Source organism: Astatotilapia calliptera, chromosome 18 (assembly GCF_964374335.1).
Source record: "Astatotilapia calliptera chromosome 18, fAstCal68.1, whole genome shotgun sequence".
Taxonomy (NCBI): Eukaryota; Metazoa; Chordata; class Actinopteri; order Cichliformes; family Cichlidae; genus Astatotilapia; species Astatotilapia calliptera.
In genome coordinates, this window is record NC_137439.1 from 9159297 (window position 1) to 9170309 (window position 11013).

The 11013-nt window shown below is 40.2% G+C and overlaps 1 protein-coding gene across 2 annotated transcripts; it reads left to right on the plus strand.

The window, feature by feature from the left end:
* The first annotated feature begins 2579 nt into the window (after nt 1-2579).
* Nucleotides 2580-6907, plus strand: LOC145421765 (ubiquitin carboxyl-terminal hydrolase 37-like). Of its 2 annotated transcripts, XM_080292506.1 has the most exons (11): nt 2580-2863; nt 3108-3164; nt 3265-3396; nt 3488-3611; nt 3697-3848; nt 3954-4053; nt 4194-4270; nt 4448-4556; nt 5167-5224; nt 5394-5551; nt 5638-6907. In XM_080292506.1, the coding sequence occupies exons 3-11, from the start codon at nt 3293-3295 to the stop codon at nt 5641-5643; spliced, it is 888 nt and encodes a 295-aa protein (XP_080148632.1). In that variant the 5' UTR covers nt 2580-2863; nt 3108-3164; nt 3265-3292; the 3' UTR covers nt 5644-6907. The 2 variants fall into 2 exon arrangements, with proteins under 2 accessions (XP_080148632.1, XP_080148633.1); XM_080292507.1 differs by lacking the exons at nt 2580-2863; nt 3108-3164 and having other exon boundaries at nt 3201-3396.
* Nucleotides 6908-11013: the final 4106 nt, after the last annotated feature.

The following is an 11013-nucleotide window of genomic DNA, read 5'->3' on the forward strand; positions in this document are numbered from 1 at the left end:
TTTTACATAAATAAGCAGTGTGTTATACTGTTATCAGATGTGGAGTCTCACTAACCACTTTAATAGTGACTTGTGTCCCAAATACTGTTTATTTGTCTTAGTTACAGATAGTGAAATAAAAATGGAAAATGATTGTTTCATAATTGTATACTCAGCTTGGTCAAGACAATAATTCGAGAACGAGAAGCGTAGGATTTTGAATTGATACCATTGGTGCATCTACTAAAGTTCTGGGGTCAGTTTGAATATCAGTGACCTTGACCTTGAGTTCAAGTTTTCTGAAAATCTTGTGAATGCTACAACTCTGTGACGAGAAGTAAGTCTCCTAGGTCTTTAAATTTGTATATAGGACTAGGAAGCTGAAGGGTTGCACTGCGGGCCATCTGTAGAGGTGTAGAGTCAACAACCTGTCTCTGAACGTGGACAAAACAAAAGAGATTGTTGACTTCAGGAGAGCACAGTGGGATCACTGCCCACTTAACATGAATGGATCCTCTGTGGAGGTCGTCAAGAGCACCAGATTTCTTGGTGTACACCTGGCGGAGAACCTCTCCTGCTCCCTCAACACCAGCTCCATAACCAAGAAGGCCCAGCAGCATCTCTACTTCAAGCAGAAGCTGAGGAAAGCCCATCTCCCACCATCCATTCTCACCACCTTTTACAGTGGGACTAACAAGAGCATCCTAAGTAGCTGCATCACTGTCTGGTATGGTAACTGCAGCGCATTAGATCGCAGTACTCTATAACGGATTGTGAGAGCAGCTGAGAAGATTATTGGAGTCCCTCTCCCCTCCTTATAACACCCGCTCGCTGGAGGACCCCACACAGCCTTCAAACACACTCTTCACCCTGCTGCCTTCTGGAAAGAGGTCCCAGAACATCCGGGCCCTCACTACCAAACTACGGAAAAGTTTCTTCCCACAAGCCGTCAGACCCCTGAACACTCAGTGACTGCACTGGCACACGCACACCTTCACACACGTTAGTTACTTTTGCACAATACTCAGCATTTTGCACATTTCCATTGTCTTGTGTCTGTATCGTCCTGTTCTGTCTAGTTTTGCACTGTTTTGTCTTGTTTATTTTTGCAATTTATGCACACTGCACTTTATGTAGTCCTGGGTTTGTCCGTATATGTCATATATAGCACCAGGGTCTCGGAGGAACGCTGTCTCATTTCACTCTGTACAGTACCTCTGCACGTGGTTAAAATGACAATAAAAGCCACTTGACTTGACCTGTATTTTGTAGCAGTTGCTTGGAGACGAGCACCATACAGTTCAAATGAGCATACATTCCAAAATATGCAAATTAGCCCCATACATCATAATGATGATGTTTGCTGTTCAGGGTATGAACATTCTATGCTGAAAGTTTATAAATATACAACCTCTGACTGCTTGTTTTCAGTTGAACTTTTGCAAAGCTGAGGAGATTTTGGCTGCGATCACATCAAGTCCAAAGATGTTTAAACTTCTTTTTCACAGAAAGGTAAGTTTGAAGAGACTCGCAGCACATTTCTCTGAATGTTTTCTTATGGTAAATAAGCATTTTTGAAACTTTTAAGGAAGCTTCTTGGATGATTTCTGTAAAAACTGAATTTTGAATCCAAATGAAGGATATTGTATTTTCTTACCATATACTTTGTTTTATGCCATTACTGATGTTGGTTTTCTTGTTTCTAAACAGAAATCACACAAACAAAACGTGGCAGAGACGGAAAGTCCTTCTACGTCTCATCAGAGGTAAAGAAATGTGTCACTCTTTAATGCTGCTGGAGATATTTATAGCAGTGGTTTAGTTGGAGCTGTTTTATTTCCCTTTTATTGGTGTTTTGTATTTACATCTTTTACTACTTCTAGTCTTGTCTATAATTTATATTGATTCAGAGATTAGCGTTTGAAAATGTAGAGTGTAAATGTACAAAATACATGATTTTGTTCCATTACAGTTATTAATTTTTATCTGCAATCTCCAGCATGTACTCCTTGTTAAAATTTTCCACTTTGAAAAATAACATTTACACTTTTGTCCTCATCAGCATCCCGGATGCTTCTGTTGCTGAAAATGGTCAAAAGAAGAAGAGAAAATGGAGACACTTCTGCTGTTCCTCGGTTTGCTTTTACTCAAAACATATGAAATGCACTTTCTCTTTAAATTGCACTTGTTAATTTAAAGTGACTTTACTTTTTTAATAAACTTATGTTTGTTCGTCCTCTGCAGCAAACTGACAGCGATGCAGAGGCAGAGAGCAGCACTGTGAAGACACAAAAGAAGTGTCGCTGGTTTCTTTTTAAATTCTGGAAGGTATGTTTTATGGAAAGAGTCCCTGTCATCAAGCATTTACTCATCACAGTTAAATGAGAAGAATTAAGAGCAATTTAGCACATCTATGTCCTCAAATTAAGTTCAAAGATGTTTAAACGGTTTTTTTTCACAGAAAGGTAAGTTTGAAGGGACTTGCAGGATGTTTCTCTAAATATTTTTTATGGTAAATAAGCATTTTTGAATCTTTTAATGAAGCTTCATGGATGATTTCTGTAAAAACTGAATTTTGATCACAACCAAATGAAGGATTTTGTATTTCATAGGACAAACTTTAAAACTCAATTTAAAGCATGAATAAATTGTTTTTATTTTATTTAAAGATATTCCTATATATCTGCTTCATGAGCTGACAGCTCACTAAAGTGATAAATAATATGAAATAATACCAAATTTTCTAACTGGACACTTTTCATGGAGAGACTCCCTTGGTATGTTTGTTTTATGCCATTACTGATGTTGGTTTTCTTGTTTCTAAACAGAAATTACACAAACAAAACGTGGCAGAGAAGGAAATTCCTTCTACGTCTCATCAGAGGTAAAGAAATGCGCCGCTCTTTAATGCTGCTGGAGATATTTATAGCAGTGGTTTAGTTGGAGCTGTTTTATTTCCCTTTTATTGGCATTTGTCTTCCACCTTGTGTATTTACATCTTTTTTACTACTTTTGGACGTCCTCCAAAATGTTTCAGCGTCAAAGCTCATGCATACATGCACATACACTGCTCAGAATCTTGACATCTTTCCTAATTTTGTGTTTGTGTTTTTACCTTTTTGGAGCAGTGTAGCACGCGGTGGGAAAAAAATAAAAAGTCAAACTGGGACTATAGACCGCTTCGGGTGAGTACACGTGGTGCACAAAGATCAAAGGTCACTTTGTCAAAGTGGAGAAAATGAATTATTTTACACTGATACTGTAAACGTTGCGCGTGTGTGTCAGGTTTCCAAACATCGGAAACACCTGCTACATGAACTCCTGCCTGCAGAGCCTCCTCAACATTGAGGAGTTCATAAGAGACATCAGGCGTCAGGGGGTTTTGTGGAGCACAGATCCAGAAGCTCAGCTCTTAAGGTGCGCTACGTCAACCTTCTACTTTCTTCAAACACCTGAAGAACAAAGAGATCTAACAGCAGAAATGTCTGTTTACCCTTCCTTTCTACAGAAGGCTTATTGATGTCAGGGACTGTCATGAGTCGACAGATTATGGCCTTAAAGATCACCACCTAAGAGCTTTTAAGAAGGCATTCAGCAATCAAGCTGCCGAATACACCGGCAGTGCACAGAAAGTGCGTCAGCTATTTGGACATTTCGTTTTTTGCTTTACCTTCTGATTTTGATGTACTGTTTTAAATCTCTCTGCTTTTCTTTCAGGACGCTCATGAATTCCTAACATTGTTCCTCAATGAGGTCAAAAGGCTCACACCTCGCCTGGAGAGGAACGCAGCTCTCCTGGGCCAAAGTTATACCTGCCCAGTAGAAGACCATCACATTTTTAAAATGGAGAACATAAGGACATGCAAGAGGTAAGCCTGTCTTTCAGAAACGCAGAGCTGGTTGCAATATTTTCATATACCTCTTTTCCACGTACCTGATCTTTACTTTAACTACGTTACTCCTGAAATGTGTAGCTGCGGTCACCACTCATCACAGCAAGAGGAATTCACCAGTTTGTCTCTTGACCTGGTTCCAGAGGGGTCTGTGATAAACATGTTAGAGACATACTTGAAGGTAAGATCACAAATTCCAATAGAGTTGTCGTATCAGCGATCTTAACACACCTTTTTTGTTAGTGTTTGTGTGCATGTGTGTGTGCATATGTTGAGATTTCTTTCTACCATAAAGCCTGTTTTCTCTGTGCTGTTGTTCAGGAAGAAGAAATAGAATATCGCTGTGATTGTGGAGGGACGGCCTCAGAACTGAAGTCGTCTTTTGATACACTGCCAAGGTGAGTAAGGTCACATCAGAATTGATCGACTGACCAGGTTTCCAAACTGTGGCGCATCAAATATCAGAGTTTTTCGAGACAATATTTGAGCAGTCGTTTTCTCCCATCTTCTGTTTGTGTTTGACACTCATTCTTCTTATTTTCTGCCTTGTTTGTGTTTTTTTTCTTTTCTGCCAGAGTTCTGATCTTGCATCTGAAGAGGTTTGGCTTTACACAAACCTACAAGATTCAGAAGGTGGATGACCCCGTCAGGCTGCAGAGGGACTTGGTGGTGCCATCCAATCAGGTAAAAACAGACTGCAGAACGTCTCAGGCTACGTCCACACTAGCCCGGATAGATTTGAAAACTCCGTGTCCACACTAGCGTTTTCAGTCATTTTCAAATAGTTGTGCGTCTGCATTGAAACGGCCGAAAACGCCTATGTTCCAGTCCTGCGCATGCGCAAAAGTGAGTGAGAATTACAGAATTTGAAGAAAAGCTATCCGGAGCATGTACAAACTGATATTAATCGTTTTTAGGGCTGTCAAAGTTGAGAGCAATCAAAACAACTGCTGTATAATGCACTCGGCTTATCTTTGTTTAATTGCTCACATGACTGCATCACATGACTAAAATGCGTCATCGTTTTAGAAAGTCTGCGTTTTCGAGTGTCCACACTGCGACGGGACAACTCCGTTTTGAAATGTATGCGTTTTCGAGAGCGTTTTCAAGATGCTGTGTTTTTCCTTGAGGAAAACGCCGTCTCAGTGTGGACGGGAGGTCAAAGCGGAGAGAAAACGATGTGTTTTCAAACGAAAACGCATTAGTGTGGACGTAGCCTCAGCAAATCAGCTTAATTGTGGCACTGATGTGAGACTTTATGAAACTAACACTCTTTGGATTTGTTCCTTCTCAGGGTGGTGGCTGTTATAGTATTGTCAGCATCATCAGTCATTATGGAGGCACAGAGTCAGGTAAAACAACAGACTTGTGACAAACAGAAAATGAAAACTTGCTACTTTTCAGTGAAGGACTCACACACAAAAGCTTTTGATGTTCTAAGAAGCACTAAGTCAAAATCACTGTTTGCTTGAATCAGTTGACTTCCAGAAGTTGGATTCATTTGTCTTAATGTGATTTCAGGACACTACATCTGTAGTTCTGTCCATCCTGAGGAGAGTCAGCACTCTACATCAGATCGCTGGCTCACCTATAATGACGCACAGGTGCTCCACACAACCGGATCGGCAGTTTGTGAGGAACAGCAGCACTCGGCCTACATCCTGTTTTACAAGAGAAACGTAAGAAGACACAGCATCTCATCCTGAAGTGAGAGAATTTTTAAATGTCCTGTTACCTTGTTAACCAGTTTTGTCTTCATTCTCAGTTCTGAAACAGGAAGTGGAAGGAAGGAAGGAAGTTAAGGTCATCGTCATGCTGAGAAGGAAAAGCAGTCGTCCCAGCCCACCATCGCACACTGGAGGACAAGTATAGGTAAGTATTGCCCTCAGGAGGAAGGGTCCTCCCAGAGAGCCTGGTCCTCCCAAGATTTCTTCCTCCAGGAGGGAGTTTTTTCTTGCCACCGTCGCCCCACATTCACTGGTCTCATCAGCAGGGACATTTTTAACCTCCTAAGACCTGAACTTTCATGGCATGCATTTTTAATTTCTCTGTGCCATTTGGGTTGATTGGGACCTGATGAATGTAAAAACAAAGACATCAGATTCGGACTATCTTTTTTTTGTTTCTCAAAAGAATGAGATCCACATATGAGGACATTCATTTTAAATTTCGATTGAACAGTGGCAGTGTAATGTCCTCCCTCATAAGTGGATATCAGGTTTTTGAAGAGCAAAATTTTGTATTTTGGTCTAGACAACCCAAAATGTTATGTCTACATATGTGGACACCAGGTCCTAGGAGGCTAAAACAAAATCTACTAGAGATCGTCCTTTTCTGGACCAGTGTTTGGCTTGCTCTCTGGAAACAACAAATTAGTGCTGTCAGCGTTAACGTCATTTTACCTAATGACGTTTACGCTGACAGCACTAATTTTATTGTTGTTATTAATATTATTATTAATTTATTTGTAAAATAAATTAAATTAAAAAAAAACAAAGAAATGATTTAATTCTTTATTTTATTTTGTTTTATTAAAATCAAAATAACAACAAAAACAAAAATAACTAATAAAAAAATATTAAAAGTATTCAGCAGTGTTTTGTGAAATTTGTAATGAGCCTTAGTTAAGTTGATGTCACAGAAGTTTCTGAATCATTTAGATTGTTCAACAAACTGATTCACTCAGGTAAAGATGGTAAGCTGGAGCAATGGTACCCTTGGAGTTCAGTTTAAGTTTTCAGACAAATATTCCCTCGATCAGTTGCAGCTTCTGCTTTTAAATAAATGATTTAGCTGCAAATGTTTAGCTGCAGGTAGCAAAGTCCAAAAGTGACAACATTTCCACTGCAGTCTCTCCAGAAATGGCTTATAAAATTTTTACCAAATTAGACATTTATCCTTGGATCATTGACAACCCTGTAGGGTGAAAATCTTTCATTGTACCTTTTATAACATTTTAACAAGTTGCTGTCTCCTGCTGCAAGTTTCCTGTTTTGGCTGAACTTCATCAGCTCAAAAAAACTCACCGTGCTGTGGTGTACTAAATGACCTCATGTACAGGACACACTGAAGGCAGGTTTGCAGTGTTTAATTAACAAAGTCAAGATCAGTTAACAACAGCTGAACTAAAGACTTTCTTTTTCTCATCGATAAAATGAGGTCCATGCCAATGCGCTCAAATGGGACCTCCATTAATGGTGAGGGGCATAAAGGTGCTTTTTGAATGACCAGCTGGTTCACCAGCTGACACCATTGGACGCACACCATCGGCGCATATCCAAACATGCAAGAAATGCAAGATGGTGGTGCGCACAGATACAGCGGCTCTATGCTCTCCACTTACCCAATTTCACTGTGCAAGAAACTGCACAATGACAATAAAAAGCTCTAAGTCTAAAACAGTTTCCTGGCCAGTAAAATCGGGCAATTATTCGCTCCAGAGTTTTATGCTATTCCAGGTGACCAGCCATCGACTTGTAATGAGCCAGCTAAAACAATAATTTCTCAGTGGCTCTTCTGGCACCAACAAGTGGGTGTGTTCTTCCATCGTGCAAGTGTCACGACACACTGAACATGGTCTGAACATGGATTTTCCCTCGATATTTCTTTTCCACCAGTACTATGGGGTATTTGTGAATATCCATGACTGACCCGGCCAGGTGGCCAGCTGGTCTTTGGACAGGGTCACGGCAGTTTCAAGGTTCAACAAAATCCCTTTCACTGACAGACTGAAGGAAAGCTCCTCAAAAATAGAGGGTCTTCAAGCTCCTCAGTGGCACGAAAAGGTTTCCCGGACTCAGTGTTGTATATTTTTTTCCCAAAAGATTGAAATAGTGGAGAGAAATCAGCTTCTGAAACCATCCAGAAGACAAAGTCTCCAACTGGTTTGTGGAAGTCCAGTTTCTCCAAATTAATCAGCGGGTGAAATGTCTCTTCATGGATGGTTTTGATTCTGTTGTTATTCACGAACAAAGCCCTCAAAGCAGCATATGAAAGAAAGTCCTCTTTCATTGTTGTCTCCAGCGTGTTAAAAGAGAGATCGAGCTCAGTGATGAGTTTTGAAGCGGCTGCAGGGACTTCTCGAAGGTTTTGGCTCGAACAGTCGAAGGATGTTGTTCACAGTGGTGACACTGTTGACTGGTGATTGACAAGCACTGAGATACTAGCATGACAAACACAAGAAACATCATGACTTATTCTCCTGAGTGCCTGCAAAACAAACACAAAATCAAACTCAAAGCTTTTCTCTCAGATGCTGGTGTGGCACAATCTAATGATAAAAAAGGTCATGCTAACAGCTTTTGGAGCACAGCTGCACAAAATAACAGCTTTTGGAGCACAAAATGCATTACAGGTAAACCCAGTACCCAAACATGTTAACAAGGATAAAGAAAAAATCTGAAACAAAAGCAGGTAGTGTGGTGATTTATGTTGTGAGGATGCTTTCACTCCCATCAAAGTCACCCAGTGTTGAGAACCCAAATGAGCCCAAAAACCTCAAGTGGCTGCAACCAACAGCGAACGTCAAGAAGTGGATACTTGCATGTTGAGCCAGAAACATGCAGAAAACCCAAAAGAGGCGAGATAGCACATCTTGGTCCCACTCAGGCAGTACGAACACCTGGAAAGAGGAGCCCACAGTTCAGACCCAAGGTCACTGGTAAGGACACCAGCCAGTTATAAGTCTAGTTTTAATTTTCATTTTAGTTAGTGTTATGGCCTTTCTAAGGGTGGCCAGACCATAATATAAGGGTGATCCACCCCTGTCTGACCCCAAGCAGCACATCACACAACCAGTACAATTTTGATGGTGATTTTTTTTCACAGTGATTGAATTCTAACAAAGGAAAGGAGCGAACTATAGCTTCGGGGTGGACCCCAAAACAACAAACAAAAGGGACCGTATCTAAAGGATGTACAAAACTTATTTATGAAAAGAATAAAACCAAATGACAATGTCTTATCTCCCTAACTAAGAAAAACATGAGAAAAGGGTAATCAAATAAAAAGGCAGTCCACCCCTACATGCTCCTGTATAAAGAAACAGGTAACTCAAAGCCTGCCGGTTGAGGTCCATGGCGGTGTCATCTTATATGTTGTCTCCAGGTCATTAGCCAATCTGTATGGGCCGTCCCATGGATGCACCAATCACGGAAAGGCACCTGCACACTCAGATTTACATATGAGACAACATTACGACAACAGTCGTAACATTAACTAAAAATGTTTTTCACCATCTCGTTTTAACTTCTGGTTTAGCTTCAGCTAACTAAAACTAAATGGACCTTGGAAATAATCACATCTTAATAGAGTGAACCATAGACTGTATAAAAGATAGGACCATTGCAACTTTACTGCAGCACTTCACCCTTTCACATAGTCCCAGCTCTTCTCTGTCATGTTTTATGGTGCTGCAAATGTCTTCAGTTGGTGAAAGGTTGGGCTGCTGGTGTCTTGTTGTGCTTGCTATGCATCCCTGACTCGTTTCTTCTTTCTGCATCAAGTAAGGAATGTAGTGAAAGTTCCCAAGAGGTTAAAAGCACCACTGAAAAAATGCCATCAGACCTGAGTTGGGACACTTGGATTATGGAGCTTCTGGACCAAGAGAGTGGATGGGAGCATGTGTTTAACAAGTAAGAGTATAACGTCCCCCAAAATGTCCCTAACTAAGAAAAACATGAGAAAAGGGTAATCAAATAAAAAAGCAGTCCACCCCTACATGCTCCTGTATAAAGAAACAGGTAACACAAAGCCTGCAGGTTGAGGTCCATGGCGGTGTCATCTTATATGTTGTCTCCAGGTCAAGGAGACAACCTTAACCTTAACAACCTTTCGCGTGCCACAGCTGGTTGCCGACCCCTGGACTAGACTATTTAACAATATGTTACAGATTTATGTTACAAAGAAGAAACGCCACAGAGGAGGTTTGTGGATGTAGTGAAGGAGGACATGCAGAGGGTTGGTGTGACAGACGATGCAAACAATTGCCCATTCCCACAAAGCTATGGTAAAAGCTAGCGTGAGATTGGGCTGGGTTCATTGTACTGCTGTATATGACTAGGTATTTATTTGGGAAAGGAAAAAATGAACTGAAAACAGTTATTTTCTTATGAAATGAACAAAAATAAAACCCAATGTTGTAACAATTACTGCATGGTATATAAATTAAGATTTTCAAAATAAAACACCAGGCCTCCTAAGTCCTAACTCTGGTTTCACTCATAAAACCTTATACCTTTAAAGTGGAATGGCTTTCACCTTTGAAATGCCCCAGGGTACAACTAAAACAGTTATTGTCAACTTAAACCACATTTGTACTAGTGGGCCCCCACATAGACACACATTTACTTGTCCATATTAAACCTGAAGCATAGGCCCTTTCTCTTGTTTGTACTTGTGTTCTCGTGTACTCGTGATACGTCATCAGTCGGAGACCAAGTACTGTTCCAATTCAAAGTATGCATCAAGCCGAGAACGCGAAAAAGTCCCGGATGTGTTCTCGCTCCGCCTGTTTTATCGATAAATGAACGTTTTCTTTAAATTATTTGAATATATATGAGTGCCTGTGTATAAATACACAAACAATACACATATGCTTTCAATTGTGTAATTTAAGTGATCTAGGTAGCTCTGTTTTGGAAGTTCAGTTAACGCTAGAAATGTGTTTTGGAGTTTCTACGTCCTTTAGAATTTGTACGTGCTTTTTGGAGTTTGTACGGGCTTTATCTCTAGGGGCCACTGTATATATTTATATATAAACATACATAAATAAAACCACTTTTTTTTTTTTACATTAGTAATTCCTTTTGTGCATAATTTTATATTGTTGTTAATAATAAATTAATTAAAGCAACAAAACAACCTGAAGAGCCGAAAGAGCCGTCTCTTTTTAGTGAGCCGAGCTGAAAGAGCCGGTTCTCTAAAAAGAGCCGGAATTCCCATCACTAATTCTTAGGACTTAGCTTCTGTGTCAGGTCCCACAGGTTCACCTGAACCTTTACCACTTGTCCCGCCCCAAAGCAGAAAAGAGTGTTTTGGACTGGCTTGTTAGTCTAGCAACCAAAGACAATACAGAGTTGAGATGACTGACATTAGATTGGTAAACAAATAAGGTGAACCTATAAAACAGTCATAAATTCAA

Excerpts from the sequence above, each read along its gene's own strand:
- LOC145421765 (XM_080292506.1), top strand. The coding sequence starts at position 3,293 with ATGAACTCCTGCCTGCAGAGCCTCCTCAACATTGAGGAGTTCATAAGA. Across the intron at positions 3,849-3,953 it reads AACATAAGGACATGCAAGAG|CTGCGGTCACCACTCATCAC; the intron begins GTAAGCCTGTCT and ends TGAAATGTGTAG. Across the intron at positions 4,054-4,193 it reads TGTTAGAGACATACTTGAAG|GAAGAAGAAATAGAATATCG; the intron begins GTAAGATCACAA and ends GCTGTTGTTCAG.